Below are 24969 nucleotides of genomic sequence, written 5' to 3' on the forward strand. Positions count from 1 at the left end.
ACAGCTCCCTCCATCAGTGTGTGAATGTGTGTGTGAATGGGTAAATGTGGAAGTAGTGTCAAAGCGCTTTGAGTACCTTGAAGGTAGAAAAGCGCTATACAAGTACAACCCATTTTTTTATTATTTATTTAAACATATATATATAAAAAAAAATAATAATAAATTTTAAAAGACAAAAAGGGCTATTTAAATCACTTTAAATGGTTTTTTTTAACAAAGATATACATTTAAGGGCTATTGTACTTTTAATCATTCTCCAAAAAATAATTAAAATATCTTTAACTGGCTGTTTTCTTGCCGATTGACTGTTGAATGAATTATAAATGTATTTTATTTTCTCGCCACTTCCGCATACATCACAACCCGGAATGGATACCCACACTTTAATCAACTTCCAACAAAAAAGCTGTGAAAACGATGATGCTGTGTTCCAAATTTAAGTTATTTAATGAATCTGAATGAGCCTATGGCTTTGCACTTTGTTTATTATATATATATATATATATATATATATATATATATACATACACATTTTTTTGTATTCTATTTTTTTTACTTTGAATTTACAACCCCCTGGCTCTGTTTTGTACTGTTTTTATAATGTTTTGTAATGTTTTATACTGTTCTTGGACTTATTTTGATTATTGTTTCTCTACTGTTTGTAAATGTTGAAATTTATAAATAAACATTTAAAATAAAAAAAAAAACAAAATAAAAACTTTAATCAACTTCCGGTCTAGTTTGTCGCGGCTAATATGATGTAATTCATTAATATCGGGAAAAAATGATTATTTTCACCTGTGACTTTTAAGTATGGGTACAACAATAAAAAAACTGAATTAAGTAAACTGTTTGAGTAAAAGTGCTGAAAATTCCGCACCACGTGCCTTACATTAAAAAAAAGCATTATAACTCCTCAATAAAACGCCAAATTATCTATTTTGACACGGTTTATTCGACGTATATAAATCTTGTGTTTAATATCGTTTACATGATGAATCGTTTTGTAATCTCCTCAATGCCGAACACTGATTTACAAACAATAAATCGTCAATTAAGCTTGAAAAAAGGGAATTTACATACCTGAATGACGGCCTCTAGTTCAGGTGAATGTTCGCCTTCCTCGTGTGGGGAACTCATTGGAAAAAGTAAAAATAAAAAATAAAATATATATATTTTTTTAAAGCTTTAATTGTTGCTTCCTGCAGAGGACTGGAAATATTGTCGTCCGTCGCTGTGCCTGACTGAAATAAATCTTTTTCAACCGACAGCGTTCGAATTTGTGAATCAATTCATGAAATTCAAAATGTCTCAAGAGTCTTTCGATTGAGTGGATAATAAAATAGTGTAATAATAGTAGCAATAAGCTGGAAGTGAAAAAAAGTTGCTGGCCAAACTTCACGACGCACCGACGTGACTTCCTCACGACCGCAGGACAGGTTGCCATGGCGACCACAAGCCTTGGGGGTAGTTGCCGTGGAAACCCAAAGTTGTTTTGAGTGTCGCCTTGGCAAGACATGGACGGGGTAAATAATTACAAGTGATGGATTTGACCACTCTTTAATATTTCACATTCCTTTTTATTATTATTATTATTATTTTAAAGGCCTACTGAAACCCACTACTACCGACCAACCAGTCTGATAGTTTATATAACAATGATGAAATCTTAAAGGCCTACCGAAATGAGATTTTCTTATTTAAACAGGTATAACAGGTCCATTCTATGTGTCATACTTGATCATTTCACGATATTGCCATATTTTTGCTGAAAAGGATGTAGTAGAGAACATCCACGATAAAGTTTGCAACTTTTGGTCGCTAATAAAAAAGCCTTGCCTGTACCGGAAGTAGCAGACGTCAGGGGTTGTGGAGCTCCTCACATCCTCACATTGTTTATAATCATAGCCTCCAGCAGCAAGAGCTATTCGGACCGAGAAAGCGACGATTTCCCCATTAATTTGAGCGAGGATGAAAGATTTGGGGATGAGGAAAGTTAGAGTGAATAACTAAAAAAATAAATAAAAAAAGCGACGGCCCCGAGCGGCGACAGTGAGAGCATTTCAGATGTAATTAAACACATTTACTTGGATAATTCTGGAAAATCCCTTATCTGCTTATTGTGTTAATAGTATTTTAGTGAGATAATAAAGTCATGCCTCAAAGTCGGATGTCTGCGGTGAACGCCAGTGTCTCTGAGAGAAGCCGAGGAGCCAAGATCACAGCTGCCTTTTTGACAGCTACAGGAGGTCCCATAATCCACTGAAGTCTCCGGTAAGAGCCGACTTACTATCACAATTTTCCCATCCAAAAACTTGCTGGTTGACGTAGAGCAGGGGTAGGGAACCTATGGCTCTAGAGCCAGATGTGGCTCTTTTGATGACTGCATCTGGCTCTCAGATAAATCTCAGTTGACATTGCTTAACACGATAAATAAATAATAAATATACTGGTAATCACAGTGTTAAAAATAATGTTCAATTTATAAAACATTCTCATGCATCCATTGTTTTCTACCGCACCTGTTCAAAAAGTTGCATAAATGGGAAGAATAATTAAATGTATTATTGGTTAGCTTCAGAATAAACATCTTATTAAAATGAATAAGATACCTATTATACTCTAAAAATGTTGGTCTTACTTAAAAATGCATGCACTTAGTTGAATTCAGTATTGAAAAATATGATATGGCTCTCAGGGAAAAAAAATTAAAAATGTTTGGCTTTTATGGCTCTCTCAGCCAAAAAGGTTCCCGACCCCTGAAATAGAGAAACATGTTCGCTTGACCACTATGTGTTAAAGCTTCACAACAAACAAAGAAACACCGGCTGTGTTTCGGTGCTAAAGGCAGCCGCAATCCACCGCTTTCCACCAACAGCATTCTTCTTTGACGTCTCCATTATTAATTGAACAAATTGCAAAAGATTCAGCAACACATGCTGAATGCTGTGTAATTATGCAATGAAAAGAGACGACTTTTAGCCGTAAGTGGTGCTGGGCTGAAATGTCGGCTACAACCCGAGACGTCACAAACACGCATCAACATTCCGCGACGTTTTCAACAAGAAACTCCGCGGGAAATTTAAAATTGTAATTTAGTAGTTTCAAGGCCTACTGAAAGCCACTACTACCGCAGTCTGATAGTTTATATATCAATGATAGTTGTCTGATAGTTTATATATCAATGATGAAATATTAACATTGCAACACATGCCAATACGGCCTTTTTAGTTTACTAAATTGCAATTTAAAATTTCCCGCGAAGAATCCTGTTGAAAACGTCGCAGAATGATGACACGTGCGCGTGACGTCGCCGATGTTAGCGGACATGTTCTCCCAGCGCCGATCACGGCTAAAAGTCGTCTGCTTTAATCGCATAATCACATCTGTATTGCTGAATCTTTTGCAATCTGTTCAATTAATAATGGAGACGTCAAAGAAGAAAGATGTAGCTGGGAAGCGGTGTATTACGGCCGCCTTTAGCAACACAAACACAGCCGGTGTTTAATTGTTTACATTCCCGAAAGATGACGGTGAAGCTTTACTATGGAACAGAGCGGTCAATCGAACACGGTTCTCTACCACCTGTCAACCCGCAGGTTTCGGTGAGAAAATTGTGGTAATAAGTCGACTCTTACCGTAGACATGAGCGGAACTTGTGTCGTTCCTCCTGCAGCTGTCTTGGCTCCTCCATGGCTTCCCTCGGAGACACTGGCGGTCACCACACCCCTCCGACTTTCAGGTATGACTATATAATCTCCCTAAAACACTAGTAACACAATGAGCAGATAAGGGATTTTCCAGAATTATCCTAGTAAATGTTTCTAATAACATCTGAATTGGTCCCACTGCCCTCGTCTTTTTTTTTTCTTCTTCTAGTCCTTCACTCTCACTATCCTCATCCACAAATCTTTCATCCTCGCTCAAATTAATGGGGAAATTGTCGCTTTCTTGGTCCGAATCGCTCTAGCTGCTGGTGGCCATGATTGTAAACAATGTGAGGATGTGAGGAGCTCTACATCCAGTGACGTCACGCGCACATTGTCTGCTACTTCCGGTACAGGCAAGGCTTTTTTATTGGTGACCAAAAGTTGCCAACTTTATCGGCAATATTTTCTACTAAATCCTTTCAGCAAAAATATGTCAATATCGCAAAATGATAAAGTATGACACATAAAATGGACCTGCTATCCCCGTTTAAATCAGAAAATCTCATTTCAGTAGGCCGGTAAGTCCAATAAAAATAAATTTAGTAGTGTGCACACGGCTTCACATTCAGTGGCATCAAATAGTTCCCACATCTTAAAAACAAAACTGAAATAGAAAACTGCCCAGAGAGACACCGCGGATCATACCATCCCACAGGGTTTTTCAACCTTTTTTGATCCAAGGCACATGTTTTTCCATTGAAAAAATCCAGAGGCACACCACCAGCAGGAAAAATTTTAAAATGAAACTCAGCAGCCGATATTGACAGTAAAAAGTCGTTCTTGCAATTGTTTGATATGAATTCAAACCATAACCAACCATGCATCACTGTAGCTCTTGTCTGTGGACGCTGTCTGCTCCACGCGCTGTAAGTCTTTGCTGTCGTCCAGCATTCTTTTTTTGTTGACTTTGCAGCCAGTTCAGTTTTAGTTTCATTTTTGCATAGACATCCCTAGCTTCAATGCATTTGTTTATCTTTTATTTAAGCATACCTTTTTACCTGCACACTGCCTCCCGCTGTTGTCTGCATATTGTGAGGACAAACCATGTTACCGACATCTACAGAGCAATTAGCTACCTGCTGCCACCTACTAATATGGAAGAGTGTTACTCTTGGCAGCACAGACAGTAATTAATGGTTTCCAAAAAAGATTTTTGACCCAAATAGGGGAAATAAAAATTTCCCACGGCACACAAAACAATATCTCACGGTACACTAGTGTGCCGCGGCACAGTGGTTGAAAAACACTGCCATACCATACCAACTTTATTTATAAAGCCCTTAAAAAACAACTACAGATGAAAACAAAGGACTGTACACCACAAAGAAATACAGGCAAAGGAATCACTAAAATAAAACATTTAAAACAGAGGTAAAATACACACACATATATATATATATATATATATATATATAAATAAATAAATGATAAATGGGTTGTACTTGTATAGCGCTTTTCTACCTTCAAGGTACTCAAAGCGCTTTGACACTACTTCCACATTTACCCACACATTCACACACTGATGGAGGGAGCTGCCATGCAAGGCGCCAACCAGCACCCATCAGGAGCAAGGGTGAAGTGTCTTGCTCAGGACACAACGGACGTGACGAGGTTGGTACTAGGTGGGATTTGAACCAGGGCCCCTTGAGTTGCGCACGGCCACTCTTCCACTGCGCCACGCCGTATATATATATATATATATATATATATATATATATATATATATATATATACACATACATACATACACATTACCATATATGTGTATATATACATATATATGTGTGTATATATATATATACACATATATGTGTGTGTATATATATTTTTATGTGTGTGTGTGTTTGTGTGTGTATATATATACATATGTATCTATATATGTGTATATATGCACATATATATATATATACACACACATTATATATATACATATATACATATATATACACCCACATTATATATACATATATATATTTATATATATATATATATATATATATATACATATATATATACACACACACACATACATACAAACACACATATACATACATACAATAAATATATACAAATATATATGTGTGTATATATATACATATATATATATATATAGATACATACATACATACATATATACATATATATATATATATATATATATATATATATATATATATATATATATGCACATAGAAAAATCAAATACATATTATCTTAAGAGAAATTTGTTAGACAAAAAGTTAAAAACAGTTTAAACCGTTCAAAGTCTCATGCTGGGTTAAAAGCCAGTGAGTAAAAATGGGTTTTAAGAAGGGTCGTTCTCACATGGAGAGGGAGATCGTTCCAGAGTTTGGGACCCGCAACAGAGAAGGCTTGCGCTTTGGTTTGAGTACCTCCAGGATCATGTGACCGGCTATTCTTGGCTGTTGCTGACATCCCGGCAGGAACACTCGCTGGCGTTTAACCGCGTGGCGTCAGCTACGTCGCGTCTGCGGGGAAGATCTGGGGCCACTGGGTCGGATCCAGGAAGATGGTGGACAGGCCGGTGTAGAACCAGAGTCTGGGAAGGAAAGTGTCCACCTCCCAGGTGTCGCACGCCCGGTTGTACACCTCCACCTCCACCCCGTAGTCGCCCTCCATGCCCTTCCAGTGACCGCCCGTCACAAAGAGCCTCCCGTCCAGCACCACCAGCCCGCCGTTCTCATGGAGCATGTGCAGGAGTTGGATCTGCAATCAGAAGAGTCCTCTTATAGGTGCCCTAAGTGTGGCCCGCAACTTATTTTGTAAAAAATACTATTACTAAAATTAAAAAAAGTGGATTAAAAGCACAAGCAGGTGTACTTTAAGGAGAAAGCCTTGAAATATTGACCAGAGAAAACCCCCACAGACTGTAAAATAATAATGAATCAAAATCAATGCGGTTATGAATTATTGACCTCTGCAAGGTTCCAATTACATCACATCAAATATTACACTTTGGAAAATGTTTTGGCTCAAATTTGTCAAATTTGGGGTTTTTGCCATACCAGATCTAATGTTTTCTTTAACAAATAGCATAAAATATTAAAAAAAAAAAAAAAAATCATAATTTAGAGATACAAGCATTGAAAGTGAGAAAAAAATGTGTTTGTTTTTTTTTTAAACTGTCAATGCTCAAAAAATAATAATGAATAAAAAAAAGGTTATGAATTATTGACGTATTCAAGACATCATTTACTTCAAATTTAATATTCCAATTTGAAATATGTTTTGGGTAAATATCTGCATATTTTGTGTGTTTGCCGTATCAAAACCAAGGTTTTCCTTTGACAAAGAGCATAAAAAATGATAAAATAAAAACCCAAAATACTTATAACCATTATACATATTTTCAATCAATTAACAATCGTTACAAATAAGAATCCCGATTTATTATGAAACGTTTTTTTAAACCCTTTATATATATGTGTGTGTGTGTATGTATGTGTGTATATATATACACATATTTACATACATATATAAATATATACATACACACACACACATATATATATATATATATATACAAATGTGTGTGTGTATTTATATATGTATGTAAATATGTGTGTATATATATATATATATACACACACACATGTATATATATATATACAGTATATATATATATATATATGTGTGTGTATATATACACATATTTACATAAATACATATATACACACACACATATATATGCATATATATATATATATGTATGTATATATATATATATATACACACACATATATGCATATATATATAAATATATACACACACACATACTGTATATATATGCATATACACACACACACACACACACACATATATATATATATATATATATATATATACACACACATATATACACACGCACACACATATATATATGCATATACACACACACATATATATATGCATATACACACACACACATATATATATATATACACACCCATTGTCAATCGATAAAAAAAATCTAAAACTGATATTTTTTGAAAATATATTTATATGTGTGTGTATATATATATATATATATATATATATATATATATATATATGCATTGACAGTTTTTGAATGCATTTGTAAAGTGATTTAGGGATAGAATTGATTGCTCTTATTAGCTGCACTGCTCTCCACCAAGAACGAGCCGATTTGTACACGTTAGAATGCAAAAATTACAACCTTTTGCCTTCTTGTCTCTCAAAAGGATTATGAACGATATGCAAAATTTAAAAAAGTGCAGCTCCCTTTTAAGCGTTAAAAAAAAAAAAAAATTAAATTGACTTGTGAAATTCTTTTGAAAAATCTGACATTACATGGACAAAGATAAGACTCTCCGGAGAAAAGTTTGGTGGTCAATTGAAACACAAATTAAGTTTGGCCACAATACCTAGCAATATGTTTGGAGGTGAAAAGGAGAGGCCTTTAATCCCAGGACCACAACACATACCGTCAAGCATGGTGGTGGTAGCATTATTCTCTGGGCCTGTTGTGCTGCCAATGGAACTGGTGCTTTACAGAGAGTCAACGGAGGATTATCTCCAAATTCTTAAGGACGAGCTAAAATCATCATCCGGGAGCTTGGGTCTTGGGCGCAGTTGGGTGTTCCAAACACACAGCAAAAGTGGTAAAGGAATGGCTAAATCAGGCTAGAATGAAGGTTTTAGAATGGCCTTTTCCAAAGTCCTGACTTAAACGTGTGGACAATGCTGAAGAAACAAGTCCATGTCAGAAAAGCAACACATTTAGCTGAACTGCACCAATTTCGTCAGGAGGAGTGTTCCAAAAAATTCAACAAGAAGCTTGCCAGAAGATTCTGGATGGCAGATTTAGCAGATTTGGTCACATTTTCAGTAGAGCCATAATAAATTCATAAAAGAAGCAAACTTCATGAATGTTTTTTTTTGTGACCAACAAGTATGTGCTCTAATCACTACATCACAAAAAATAAGAGTTGTAGAAATGATTGAAAACTCAAGATAGCCATGACATTATGTTCTTTACAAGTCAGCCACAAAGTGGTAGGCCACATAAACTGACAGAGAGGAGGAAGTATGGTATGGTAGTTCCAGTGAAAAGAACTTTGAATGCTTCAGGACACCAAAATATTTAAAGACATGGATGACAGAGTCTGGTGTAGATGAACTTGACTGGCCGGCACAGAGTCCTAACTGATAGAACACCTTTGGGGAATATGTAAACTTTTGTATATATAGAAAATTATCAAAACGCATCTTTGATTTTTTTCAGTGTGCGGCCCTCAGTGGAAAACGTTTTGAGCTCCTTCTAGAACAGGGGTAGGGAACCTATGGCTCTAGAGCCAGATGTGGCTCTTTTGATGACTGCGTCTGGCTCTCAGATAAATCTTAGCTGACATTGCTTAACGCGATAATTATGAATAATTTCGCTGGTAATTACAGTGCTAAAAATAACGTGCAAAATACAAAAAATTCTCATGCATTTAAATCCATCCATCCGTTTTCTATCGCACCTGTTCAAGATGTCGCATTAATGGTAAGAAGTATTTTATGTCACAATGTCGGGGTGGGGGGGTTGCAGCTTGCTGCGAGGTCGTTCTCCCAGGAAGGCAGACGGACTACTCGGGACATGGCATTTAGGTAAAAACATGATTTAATTTTAACTAAAAAAATATACAAACAAAAAACGCTGACAGCAGAGGCACAACTTGGGCTAAGGAACAAAGCTAACGCATAAACAGACTAAGAACATAAATCAAACAAAACTTACTTGGCATGGCATGAAGCACTAAACCATGGCAAGGCATGAAACAAGTCAGCACAGGGCGACTGACTGGCAAAGACGAGCTTAAATGCTGCCTCTGATTAGTGCTCGGGAAGCAGGTGAGGGGGCATTTTGTCCACCAGAGACAGGTGGACAAAATGAGTAACCAAGGAAACCAGACAAGGGAGTGGAAAAAAACAGGAACTTAAAGAGTCCAAAAGACAAACAGCACATGGCCAAACAAAAACATGATCAACAGACATGACAATTTATCTATTATTGGTTAGCTTCAGAATAACAATGTTATTAAAAAGAATTATACTTATTATACTTATTATACTCTTAAAATGTTGGTCTTACTTAAAAATGCACGCATTTAGTTGGGCGGCATAGCTCGGTTGGTAGAGCGGCCGTGCCAGCAACTTGAGGGTTGCAGGTTCGATTCCCGCTTCCGTCATCCTAGTCATTGCTGTTGTGTCCTTGGGCAAGGCACTTTACCCACCTGCTCCCAGTGCCACCCACACTGGTTTAAATGTAACTTAGATATTGGGTTTCACTATGTAAAGCGCTTTGAGTCACTAGAGAAAAGCGCTATATAAATATAATTCACTTCACTTCTCAGTGTTAAAAAATATGATATGGCTCTCACGGAAATACATTTTGAAATATTTGGCTTTCATGGCTCTCTCAGCCAAAAAGGTTCCCGACCCCTGTTCTAGAACTTACCTTCTGCCACATGTTGGCGTCCGAGTCGTAGCAGTAAACCTTCTTTGTGTTGTCGGCGAGAAGATAGATGATCCCCTCCACGCACACGGAGCGAGGAGACGACAGATATTTGGGGATGAAGGGCGAGCAGATGCTCATCCAGCTGTCTGTCGAAAGGCAAAGACTCGACATGAATATTCATCGTGTCTCACCTCCTTTGGTCCTCTTTCCTCGCGGCATTCCTCTACGACAGGGGTGTCAAACTCAAATACAGAGTGGGCCAAAATTTAAAACTGAAAAAAGCCGCGGGCCAAGGTTAAACAAAATCTTTTAACAGGGATCCAAACATGTTTTGCAATGAATATTGAACAAGTAAGGCTTAAATCGGGCAGCATGGTGGAACAGGGGTTAGTGCATCTGCCTCACAATACGAAGGTCCTGAGTAATTCTGGGTTCAATCCCGGGTTCGGGATCTTTATGTGTGGAGTTTGCATGTCTACCCGTGACTGCTTGGGTTCCCTGCGGGTACTCGGGCTTCCTCCCATGGAACAGGCAAAGCTTATATAACGTAATAGTGCAAAATCAACTTTCAAAAAACATCAGTGGTATATTAAATACAATTGAATTTAAAAAAAAATAATGCCTCTTTTCTATTTGCAGCCTTCTGAGGGAAATATCAACATTAACTTTTCCCACAGGCTAATAAATTCGAAAATAAAATAAAGATGAGGTGGGCGGGGTTTGGTGGTAGCGAGGAATGTATATTGTAGCGTTCAGGTAGAGTTAGTGCTGCAAGGGGTTCTGGGTATTTGTTCTGTTGTGTTTATGTTATGTTACGGTGCGGGTGTTCTCCCGAAATGTGTTTTGTCATTCTTGTTTGGTGTGGGTTCACAGTGTGGCGCATATTTGTAACAATGTTAAAGTTGTTTATACGGCCACCCTCAGTGTGACCTGTATGGCTGTTGACCAAGTATGTGTGTGTGAAAGCCACATATATTATGTGATTTGGCCAGCCCGCTGTTTATATGGAGGAAAAGAGGATGTGACGACATGTTGTAGAGGACGCTAAAGGCAGTGCCTTTAAGGCACTCTGCCAATATTGTTGTCCGGGTGGAAATCGGGAGAATGGTTGCCCAGGGAGATTTTCGGGAAGGGCACTAAACTTTGGGAGTCTCCCGGAAAAATCGGGAAGGTTGGCAAGTATGAGTATTAGCGGTGAATGTGGTGTTACCGGCGGGCCAGCTCTAATGTCAATTTGATATTGCCTCAAGGGCCAAATGAAATTAAACGGTGGGCCAAATTTGGCCCGCGGGCCAGAGTTTGACACCCATGCTCTACGAGCTTGACATGTTTGTTGCCATTCTTTACCTATGACGGGGTTGTAGCACTGCATGGTCAAGGCGTTGTACTTGACCGCGCACGAGCCGATCACGTAGAGCTTCCCCTGGCACGCCGTGGCGGTGAAGTTGGTCACGTACTTGAGGGCGGGACACGTGGAGGCCCAGGTGTTGTGGTAGGGGTCGTAACGCTCCACCTCCACGCGGTCTGCCGTGGTACCTGAAGGCATCAGACCGTGACCCCCAGCGGCCACCACATTAGGTACAAATACTACTTGGAAACAGCAATAATTAGTACGGAAAAGTGAGGAATGTTTCGGTCCCATTCCCGGGGTGACGATTCCATTCGGAACGGATTCTCCAATCAAGTCGATTCTCCCAATGTATCGTTTAGAACAGGGGTCGGGAACCTTGTTGGCTGAGAGAGCCATGAAAGCCAAATATTTCAAAATGTATTTCCGTGAGAGCCATATCATATTTTTTATCACTGAGTACAACTAAATGCGTGCCTTTTTAAGTAAGACCAACATTTTTACAGTATAATAAGTCTCTTATTCTTTTTAATAAGATTGTTCCTCTGAAGCTAACCAATAATAAATAAATTGTCATGTCTGTTGATCATGTTTTTGTTCGGCCATGTGCTGTTTGTCCTTTGGACTCTTTAAGTTCCTGTTTTTTTCCACTCCCTTCTCTGGTTTCCTTGGTTACTCATTTTGTCCACCTGTCTCTGGTGGACAAAATGCCCGCTCACCTGCTTCCCGAGCACTAATCAGAGGCAGTATTTAAGCTCGTCTTTGCCAGTCTGTCGCCCTGTGCTGACTTGTTTCATGCCTTGCCATAGTTTCGTGCTTCATGCCATGCCAAGTAAGTTTTGTTTGATTTATGTTCTTAGTCTGTTTATGCGTTAGCTTTGTTTTTTAGCCCAAGTTGTGCCTCTGCTGTGAGCGATTTTTGTTTGTATATTTTTTTAGTTAAAATTAAATCATGTTTTTACCTAAATGCCATGTCCCGAGTAGTCCGTCTGCCTTCCTGGGAGAACGACCATGCAGCAAGCTGCAACCCCCCCACCCCGCCATTGTGACATAAAATACTTCTTACCATTAATGCGACTTCTTGAACAGGTGCGATAGAAAAGGGATGGATGGATTTAAATGCATGAGAATTTTTTGTATTTTGCACGTTATTTTTAGCACTGTGATTACCAGCGGAATGATTCATTATTATCGTGTTAAGCAATGTCAGCTAAGGTTTATCTGAGAGCCAGATGCAGTCATCAAAAGAGCCACATCTGGCTCTAGAGCCATAGGTTCCTTACCCCTGGTTTAGCATAATAATCATAACTGCTATCTGTGCCCCAGACCGCCCGCCGGAAGCCCCCCGTAGTTAGACGGTTTCAAGTGTCGGACCCCGTGAGTTTCAGGTCTAACTGTACAAAATGAATTACAGAGCTAGCCTAAAACGTTAGCATACGTACATTAAAATGCTAACACTTAGCAAATGTGCTAACGATGGCATTTTAACAGTTAGCATGTCTCACACGTCAATTAACAACACTGCAAAAAGTCAGTGTTCAAAAACAAGAAAAAAAAATACAAAAATGAGGGGTATTTGACTTAAACTAAGCAAAATTATCTGCCAATAGAACAAGAACATTTGGCTTGTCAAGACTTTTCAAAACAAGTAAAATCATCTCACTTCATTGAACGCAAAAATACCTTAAAATAAGTATATTCTCACTAATAAAAAGTGTACTACTATACGAGTAAGTATTTTCTATTGTTTCATTGAAAATAAAACGGCAGTCTATTTGGCTGTCATCTGTTTTAATATGAGAAACAATTGTGGCAAAGTCATGATTTTGTTTTACGTTCTTAAAATAAGAAATTCTTACTTTAAAAAGTAGTTTTATACGTGTGAGTGTTGATGACACAGCTTTGCAACGTTTGATATTCTAGTTTCAAGCATGTTTTACTCAATATAGGTCATCAAATCTCAGCTACAAGCTGTAATAATATCTTATTGAGATCATTTAGGACCTAAACACTTAAAACAAGTATAAAATCTTATGTATGGCCGCGCAAGTCCCGGCATGCCCAAAATGTCCATAACACACCCAGCCGAGTCCCATGGGGAGGGGGGATGAAAGTTGGAAAAGTCAGCAAAAGTCCCAAAAATGTTCAAAATACCTACACAGGTTCGAGTCCCACAAGTTCTGCCGCCGGCCGGGATGCCCAAAATGTCCAAAACGTGCCCAGCAAAGTCCCACGGAGAGGTGGGGAGAAAAGTGAGAAAAGTCGGTGAAATGTTCAAAAGTCCCACCCGGGTTCGAGTGTGCACTCAAACTCGAACCCGGTTGGGACTCGAACCTTGGTCGGTATTTAGAAAATTTTGGGGGACTTTTGCCGACTTTTTCCAATTTTTTCCCCCTACTTCCCGTGGGACTTTGCTGGGTGCGTTTTGGAAATTTTTTGTATCCCGGGATTTGTGTGTCCGGCGGCGGGACTCGTGGGACTGCAACCCGGGGAGGTATTTTGGACACTATTGGGACTTATGAACATTTTGGCCGCCTTTTCCCCCTCTTCTTCCCCGCCTTCCTGTGCACCATTGCTGGGTGTGTTTTGGACACTCGGACAAAAACAGCATATTTTACTCAAAATAGGTCATAAAATGTCGGAAACAAGCTGTAGTGTCTTACTGAGATCATTTAGGAGCAAAACCCTTAAAACAAGTAAAAGAATCTAACATAAAATCTGCTTAGTGAGAAGAATTATCTTATCAGACAGAAAATAAGCAAATATCACCCTTATTTGAGATATTTCATCTTACTTAGATTTTAGTTTTTGCAGTGAAGGCAGTAAGGTGTATGATTTGTTGCGATCCGTGACTCAGATTTTCACATGTTTATTTTTCCATCTTTGTTTCATTCTCTTTCTGACCCACTTACTTCCTGTTTAGTCCGTTACCATGGTTACACATTGATTTTCACCTGCTCCTCGTTTTCTACACACACCTGGTTCTTACTTGATTACTCCCTGTATAAGCCTTACTCTTTTCCTTGTTCAGTCTGGGTCCATAAGACTTGCTCACATGCAACAAGTGACGACTGCTCTTCTCGGTACGTTTGTTCTCGCTAGCTCATATGCTAAGCCACCTGCCTTTTTTTAGCTCACATGCTAATTGTTTTTGTTTTTACATTTTTGTGCTTTCATGCCGATTTATAGTTTTCTGTTTGTATTTCCTAGTTTTCATACTAGCGTTTTTGGTTTGCCTTTTTATTAGCTCCAGTATTTCTGTTCAGAGCTCTCTTTTTGTTAAATAAATCTTTTAAGATCTTTCCTTTGTTGTGTTCACGTCAAGGCATCCTAGAGGGAATCGAACCCGGCACCTCGATGCCCACCGGTCCTTACAGTATTGATTGATTGAGACATTTATTAGTGGATTACACAGTAGAGTACATATTCCGTACCATTGACAACTAAATGGTAACACCGGAATACGGTCCATGGTAATCAATTCATGATAAGGCTTCGGAAATCGAGAAAAAAGTTTAAGAGTAGATGGAAAAAGTTTGCATGTTTAAGTTAGCTAGTTAACATGCTATCATTCGCATGCTAAAAGTTAACAAGTGGCACATACCAAGTGATATGACTCTGGGGTAAACGGTAGCAAAACTAGCTCAAAAAGGTGACATGCTAATGTTAGCATGCTAGCAAGCTAGTGTGACCATGATAATAATTAGCATGTGTCACATACCAAGTGATATGACTCTGGGGTAAACGGTAGCAAAACTAGCTCAAAAAGTTAGCAGGCTAATAATAGCATGCTAGGAAGCTAACGTGACCCTGATAATAATTAGCATGTGTCACATACCAAGTGATATGACTCTGGGGTAAACGGTAGCAAAACTAGCTCAAAAAGTTAGCAGGCTAATAATAGCATGCTAGCAAGCTAACGTGACCATGATAAGAATTAGCATGTGTCACATACCAATTTATATGACTCGAAAGTGTATGGCTGGGGAATTACAGAAAAAAAAAAAAAAAAAAGAGTACAAGTAGCTAAAAAAAAGGGTTAGCATGCTAACATACGCATGCTAACTGTCAACAAGTGTCACATACCAAGTAATATGACTCTGATGCTCATGATTTTAAGCTGAAGTGAATTATTAGAGATAAAAAATGTTTATCGAGTCGTTTACAGGGATTTCTTACCTCCGATGACGTAAATCTCGCCGTTCAGCGTGGCGGAGGAATGGTTGGTGCGCGGGCGCTGCATGGGCGCCACGGTGACCCAGCTCCCCTCCTTGGTGATGTACTTCCATGTCTCCGTGGTGGACCAGGTGTTGGTGTTGGAGCCCCGCGAGCCTCCTGTCACACACCAGCTTTTGTCCTTCAATGCGCCGCGCTTCAGCAATACACATGCACACTCATCACACACATGCACACTCGTCACACACACACGGTCGTCACACACGCATTGCCTCACACACATACACAGTCGTCACACACACACACACACAGTCGTCTCACACACACACGCACAGTCCACAACACACGCAAAGTTGTTACACACACAGTCGTCACGCAAACACAGTCGTCTCACACAGTCTTCACACACACAGTCGTCACACACACACACACTCGACACACACAGTCTTCACACACACACACAGTCGTCACACACACACACAGTCGTCACACACACACAGTCGTCAGACACACACACAGTCTTCACACACACACACACAGTCGTCACACACATACAATCGTCACACACGTACAGTCGACACACACAGAGTCATCACACACACAATCGTCACACACACAGAATTGTCACACACAGTCGCCACACGAGTACAGACGACACACACACACTCGTCACAAACACATAATCGTCACCCACATTCGTCACACACACACACACACACACACACACACACACACACACACACACACAGTCGTCACACACACACAATCATCACCCACATTCATCTCACACACACACAGTCGTCACACACACACACACTTGTCACACACACACACACACACACACACACACACAGTCGTCACACACACACAGTCGTCACACACAGTCGTCTCACACACACACACACAGTCGTCACACACACACTCGTCACACACACACACTCGACACACCCACACGCCTGCCACACACACACAATCGTCACCCACATCCGTCACACACACACACACACTCGTCTCACACACACACACAATCGTCACCCACGTCCGTCACACACAGAGTCGTCTCTCACACACACACAGTCATCACACACACAGTCGTCACACACACAGTCGTCACACACACAGTCGTCACACACACACAGTCTTCACACACACACACAGTCGTCACACACAGTCGTCACACACACACACAGTCGTCACACACACACAGTCGTCTCACACACACAGTCGTCACACACTCACACAATCGTCACCCACATTTGTCACACACACACAGTCGTCACACACACGATCGTCACACACACACAGTCGTCTCACACACACAGTCGTCTCACACACACACAGTCGTCACACACAGTCTTCACACACACACAGTCGTCACACACACACACTCGTCACACACACACACACACAGTCGTCACACACACACACTTGTCACACACACACACACACACACACACACACACACACAGTCGTCACACACACACAGTCGTCACACACACACAGTCGTCACACACAGTCGTCTCACACACACACACACAGTCGTCACACACACACTCGTCACACACACACACTCGACACATACGTACAGTCGACACACGCACACGCCTGCCACACACACACAATCGTCACCCACATCCGTCACACACACACACACACTCGTCACACACACACTCGTCTCACACACACACACAATCGTCACCCACGTCCGTCACACACACAGTCGTCTCTCACACACACACAGTCGTCACACACACAGTCGTCACACACACAGTCGTCACACACACACAGTCTTCACACACACACACAGTCGTCACACACAGTCGTCACACACACACACAGTCGTCACACACACACAGTCGTCTCACGCACACAGTCGTCACACACTCACACAATCGTCACCCACATTTGTCACACACACACAGTCGTCACACACACGATCGTCACACACACACAGTCGTCTCACACACACAGTCGTCTCACACACACACAGTCGTCACACACAGTCTTCACACACACACAGTCGTCACACACACACACTCGTCACACACACACACACACACACACACAGTCGTCACACACACAGTCGTCACACACACACACTCGACACACATACTCGACACACACAGTCTTCACACACACACATAGTCGTCACACACAGTCTAAACACACACAGTCGTCACACACACACACACAGTCGTCACACGCACACACAGTCGTCAGTCACACACAGTCTTCACACACACACACACACACACACACACACACAGTCGTCACACACACACACACTCGTCACACACACACACTTGACACATACGTACAGTCGACACACGCACAGTCGTCACACACAAACGCTTGCCACACACACACACATAATCGTCACCCACATCTGTCACACACACACACACACACACACTCGTCACACACACACACAATCGTCACCCACATCCGTCACACACACAGTCGTCTCACACACACACACAGTCGTCACACACACACACACAGTCGTCACACACACACAGTCTTCACACACACACACACTCGTCACATACGTACAGTCGACACACGCACAGTCGTCACACACACATGCTTGCCACACACACACACAATCGTCACCCAGATCCGTCACACACACACACACACACACACAGTCGTCACACACACACACAATCATCACCCACATTCATCTCACACACACACACAGACAGTCGTCACACACACACTATCGTCACACACAGTTGTCACACACGTACAATCGACACACACACAGTCGTCATACACACACACACACACACAGTCGTCAAACACACACGATCGTCACACACACAAAGTCGTCACACACACACAATTGTCACACAGTCGTCACACACGTACAGTGGACACACACACAGTTGTCACACACACATAGTCATCACACAACTGTCACACATGCGCACTGTCGTCACACAAGCACACTCATCACACACACGCAGTCGTCACACGCACACAGTTGACACACACACGCAGTCGTCTCACACACACACACACACACAGTCGTCGCACAATTGTCACACATGTGCACACTCTTCACACACGCACACATACGCACACAGTCGTCACACACACACACAGTCGTCACACACACAGTTGTCACACAATTGTCACACAAGTGCACACTCTTCACACACGCACACATACGCACACAGTCGTCACACACACACACACAGTCGTCACACACACAGTTGTCACACAATTGTCACACACGTGCACACTCTTCACACATGCACACTTACGCACACAGTCGTCACACACACACACAGTCGTCACACACACAGTCGTCACAGAATTGTCACACACGTGCACACTCTTGACACACGCACACATCATCATACACATACACAGTCGTCACACAATTGTCACACACGTGCACACTCTTCACACATGCACACATACGCACACAGTCGTCACACACACACACTGTCGTCACACACACAGTCGTCACAGAATTGTCACACACGTGCACACTCTTCACACACGCACACATCGTCATACACTTACACAGTCGTCACACACACACAGTTGTCACACACACACAGTCGTCACACATGCACACGCTTCACACACGCACACATCGTCATACACTTACACAGTCGTCACACACACACAGTTGTCACACACACACAGTCGTCACACATGCACACGCTTCACACACGCACACTCGTCACACTCACACACAATCGTCACACACACACACACAGTCGTCACACACATACAGTTGACACACACATAATCGTCACACACAGTCGTCACACACGTACAGTCGACACACACACAGTCGTCACACACTCACACAATCGTCACCCACATTTGTCACACACACACAGTCGTCACACACACACGATCGTCACACACACACACAGTCGTCACACACACACAATTGTCACACAATCCTCACACACGTCGTCACACCTGCACACTCGTCACACCTGCACACTCTTCACACAAGCACACTCGTCACACACGCACACTCTTCACACACACAGTCGACACACACAGAATTGTCACACACAGTCGACACACACACACTCATCACACACACACAATCGTCACCCACATTTGTCTCACACACACAGTCGTCCCACAATCACACTATTCACACACGCACACTCGTCACACACAAAGTCGTCCCACACACACACAGTCGTCACACACACACAATTGTCACACAATCCTCACACACGTCGTCACACCTGCACACTCGTCACACCTGCACACTCTTCACACAAGCACACTCGTCACACACGCACACTCGTCACACACACAGTCGACACACACAGTCGTCACACACAGTCGACACACACACACACTCGTCACACACACACAATCGTCACCCACATTTGTCTCACACACACACAGTCGTCCCACAATCACACTCTTCACACACGCACACTCGTCACACACAAAGTCCTCACACACACAGTCGTCACACACATACAATCGTCACACACGTACAGTCGACACACACAGAGTCATCACACACACAATCGTCACACACACAGAATTGTCACACACAGTCGCCACACAAGTAGTCGACTTACACACACTCGTCACACGCACATAATTGTCACCCACATTTGTCACACACACACACGCACACACACACACACACACACACACACACACACACACACACACACACACACACACACACACACACACACACACAGTCGTCACACACACCCAGTCGTCACACACACACAATCATCACCCACATTCATCTCACACACACAGAGTCGTCACACACAAACAATCATCACACACACACACTCGTCACACGCACATAATCGTCACCCACATTTGTCACACACACACACGCACACACACACACACACACACACACACACACACACACACACACACACACACACACGCACAGTCGTCACACACACACAATCATCACCCACATTCATCTCACACACACAGAGTCGTCACACACAAACAGTCATCACACACACACTATCGTCACACACACACTATCGGCACACACAGTCGTCACACACGTACAGTCGACACACACGTACAGTCGACACACACACAATCGTCACGTACAATCGTCACACACAAACAGTCGTCACACACACAAACACACACACGCACACACACACACACACACACACCCACACACACCTGTGACATAGACATCGTTGTTGAGAGCCACCATGGAGAAGCCCCACTTGTTGGGGTTGGGGAAGTTGGGGAGTTGATGCCACTCTTCTGCAAACACAGCAGACATTAACAGCCCAGCAAACATTACAATGTCTAGCAAAAAGTATTGGGACAGGAAGTGCAGCCATGTGAGCAATCTTTGAGAGAAAAAAAAAGAAAAACTGACAAAAAAAGAGGCGGCGGGTGCTGGAGCCTATCCCAGCTGCATTCGGGCGGATGGCGGCGCACACCCTGGACAAGTCACCACCTCATCGCAAACAACATTCCCACACTAGGGACCATTTAGTGTTGCCAATTAACCTATCCCCAGGTGCATGTCTTTGGAGGTGGGAGGGGCCTATCCCCAGGTGCATGTCTTTGGAGGTGGGAGGGGCCTATCCCCAGGTGCATGTCTTTGGAAGTGGGAGGGGCCTACCCCCAGGTGCATGTCTTTGGAGGTGGGAGGAAGCCGGAGTACCCGGAGGGAACCCACGCAGAACATGCAAACTCCACACAGAAAGATCCCGAGCCCAGGATTGAACCCGGGACCTCAGTATTGTGAGGCATATGCACTAACCCCTGTACCACCGTGTTGCCCTTGACACTTACTTTCATGTCCAATTTAATGTGCTACACAAATATATTTTTTTTAAATAAATGACGGTTGGGAGAGCAGCCGTGCCAGCAACCTGAGGGGTTCTTGGTTCGATCCCCACCTTCTACCAACCTCATCACGTCCGTCGTGTCCTTGAGCAAGACACGTCACCCTTGCTCCTGATGGGTCGTGGTCAGGGGCCTTGCACGGCAGCTCCCGCCATCAGAGTGTGAATGTGTTTGTGTGTGAACATGTGTCAGAAAAATTGTATGTAAATTATCAAAAAAACTCTCTGTTCTCTGAGTTTTCCCAGGGAACAGACGAAAGCTGTCTTTGTTGCAACAAGCAAAAGGCTTGAAAGATTCCGCTGTGTACGATGGGAGGAGACGGGAGGGGTAATCTATTTTGAACCAAAACCTGCTCAAGCTCGATCCAGGACCAGACCAAGCCCGAGGCATCTTATTCTTTTGTGTTAATGTGACCGAAAACAATGGCTGTTGACGTACCGCCCCATTCCTTTAGAAACAGCTGTTATGTAAACCGGGAGAGTCCGAATAAAAACAAGTGGCGTACGATCTTTCGCCGGAGCGTGCTGGAGACCGTACAAGAGTACAGCCCAGACCTTTCTCTTTAAATTGAGCCAATGTAATTATGTCTCTGTTTAATTCCTTGCTTCTTGTCTCGTTTAATAGATGTCATCGGTGTTTGAACCTGACAATGGGTGAATGTGGAGATAACGTCAAAGCGCTTTGAGTAACTTGAAGGTAGAAATTTACCATTTAACGTTGTGGGTGGGAGAGCCAAGGCCATGGGACGACAAGAAGTAAACTAGCTGGACGATGCTAACTGTGCTAACTGTCCTGCAATCCACAACCGTCTTTAGGTAAGTTTAGGCCGAGGCAAGCGTTCAACACATTTTGTTCTGAATCCAATTTTTTTCAGATTGGATGGATGTAGTGGTTTTTACATAACTCACCCAGGGAACTTTTGAAGTGAATTATATTTATCTAGCGCTTATTCTCTAGTGACTCAAAGCGCTTTTACATAGGGAAACCCAATATCTGAGTTACATTTACACCAGTGTGGGTGGCACTGAGAGCAGGTGGGTAAAGGGTCTTGCCCAAGGACATGACGGCAGAGACCGGGTTGGCGGGAGCGGGGATCGAACCTGGAACCCTCGAGTTGCTACCAACCGAGCTATACCGCCAATAACTTTTGTTATTGTCCGAGTTCCCTTCGACGGGTTTTCACGGGACACATTTGGGTGTTGCCCTGTGAGAACACTGCTAAGAAAACTACGTTAGCTCCATATTTTGACACTCTCTCATAACGACACGCTACGTTATTTTACTAAAATAAAAACACGGAATTGATATTTAGACGCGGAAATTAATGTTTATCAATCAATGTTTACTTCAATATCCCTAAATCGCAAGTGACTCAAAGGGCTGCACAAGCCCCAAGGACATCCTCAGCTCAGATCCCAGATCAGGGCAAGGAAAAACCCAACCCAACGGGATGACAATGAGAAACCTTGGACATGCCTGGAAAGTGAACAACGAGAAGACTGAAATCTAACTTGTCTTGGTGTTGTAGAAGGTGCAGTTCCCGGGCGGCGGCCTCCTCCGGCGCCGACTCCGCTCGTCGTCGTCGTCTTCGTCCGAGTCTTCGTCCTCGGAGTCGTCGTCCAGGGACCGACCCCCCATGACGAACAGGACCTCCTGCAGGTTGGGCTGGGGACTGGCCGACGCGTTGACTCGACCCGTGCACTCCGAGACCAGGTGCATTTTCTGTAGGCAGTCATAGAATGACCTTTATCCAGATCCTTTCTAACATCCATGATCAACCACAACACATAAATTTTTTTTTTGTACACTCGTGTTCAAAATTGCTAATGCTAATCAGTAGCATGTTGATAGCAAAGCCGATGTATATTAGCATAAGGCTAGCGTATTTTTTGTAAAAGTGGAGCCTTACTTGACGTACGTCAATTTCTTGGTTGCCATTTAACAGGGCTACATTGCCGAGAGGTAGTTTGGCGGAGTGCGCTCTCAGTGCTGCTGGAGTGATCGGCATTTGATACAAATGCAACCCATGAACTGTAACACGGTACCGTTATATTTTGTGCAAGCCAATGCATGGTCGGACTGGTGGCATTGGCTCAGTGCCACTCTTGTCTTTTGTTGAGTCGTACAAAGTGTTAATACTGCAAGTATCATACTTATTACACACCGGCTGTTTGATTGTAAAGTGTATCTTTTCATGACCAAATTTGGAGGTGTTGAAATCACCATGTAAAATCAGTAGCATGTACATCCAATGGAAATTAGCAACGAGCTAAATGTCAGGTGTTTATGATCATGTTCTGTTAAGTTACCGTATTTCTTTGAATTGCTGCCGGGGCGCTAATTATTTTAAAACCTCTTCTCACTCTGGCGCTTACCAAAGGCATGCGGTAAATTTAGGCCCGGCTTATACATTTGAGTGTGATGTAAGGATACCATCAAAAAAGCACATTTAATAAAAAAAACGTTATTATGGTCTTACCTTTACTCATAAATGAAGTCTGTGCGCAGCTCCTTCTGATCAAAAGCATCAATAACTTGTTTATAGAAGTCTTCCTTATCTTTCTTCAGTTTTAAAACTCTGTCTCGATGGAGATATTCCTTTATTACCTCCCGCTTCGATTGAAAGTCCAGTTTAGAGAACGGTTTTATTTTAGATATGTAATCCTCCATGTTAAAAGTGCAAGCGAGAGGAAAATATAAACAATCGCTGCTCACTCTTGCTGCTTGTTGTCACTTCTTTTGCAGCCGAGTAGTCGCAAGAAGGATCACTAGCGCCCTCTACCACCAGGAGGCAGGAGTCATTTAATGACTCATATTTGACACACGCAGCTACGGTATATTAATAAACCGTAGCTGCTTACTGTTCTTTTTAGCATATTCAATAGCTTGGTCCTTAAATCCTAATGAATAGCTCTTAATCTTCTTCCCTTTATGTGATTTCAAATGATTGAAATCAGCCTCCTCCGTTTTGAAAATGATGACAGGTGAATGGTCACTTGTGACGTGACGAGTTTGGTCCGGCGGAATTTGTAGGCGGATGATAAATATTTTGCGAAAAGAGTTTGACCCGGCGGAAATTCTAGACATGCGCTAATAAATATGATATTTTGCGAAACAAGTTTGACCCGGCGTTAATCCTGAGCCGGCAGTAATACTAAGCATGCACTAATTATTTTGGGAAGCGAGTTTGACCCGGGGCTTCACGGTGGAAGAGGGGTTAGTGCGTCTGCCTCACAATACGAAGGTCCTGCAGTCCTGGGTTCAAATCCAGGCTCGGGATCTTTCTGTGTGGAGTTTGCATGTTCTCCCCGTGAATGCGTGGGTTCCCTCCGGGTACTCCGGCTTCCTCCCACTTCCAAAGACATGCACCTGGGGATAGGTTGATTGGCAACACTAAATTGGCCCTA

At 42.2% G+C, this 24969-nt stretch overlaps 1 protein-coding gene across 2 annotated transcripts in view; it reads right to left on the minus strand.

Annotated features, from left to right (window-relative positions):
- Positions 1 to 4432: 4432 nt before the first annotated feature.
- The window catches only part of klhl30 (kelch-like family member 30), a 32262-nt gene continuing 11725 nt past the window's right edge, over positions 4433 to 24969 (minus strand). For both annotated transcript variants that reach the window (XM_061887927.1, XM_061887926.1), the window contains exons 4-9: positions 23074 to 23284; positions 20882 to 20968; positions 15722 to 15877; positions 11542 to 11730; positions 10195 to 10340; positions 4433 to 6437 (exon numbers count right to left, since the gene is read on the minus strand). In XM_061887927.1, coding sequence (XP_061743911.1) covers positions 6189 to 6437; positions 10195 to 10340; positions 11542 to 11730; positions 15722 to 15877; positions 20882 to 20968; positions 23074 to 23284 — 1038 coding nt within the window. In that variant the 3' untranslated portion in view covers positions 4433 to 6188. The remainder of the gene's footprint in view (positions 6438 to 10194; positions 10341 to 11541; positions 11731 to 15721; positions 15878 to 20881; positions 20969 to 23073; positions 23285 to 24969) is intronic.

This window comes from Nerophis ophidion, linkage group LG26, assembly GCF_033978795.1.
Source record: "Nerophis ophidion isolate RoL-2023_Sa linkage group LG26, RoL_Noph_v1.0, whole genome shotgun sequence".
Lineage (NCBI taxonomy): Eukaryota > Metazoa > Chordata > Actinopteri > Syngnathiformes > Syngnathidae > Nerophis > Nerophis ophidion.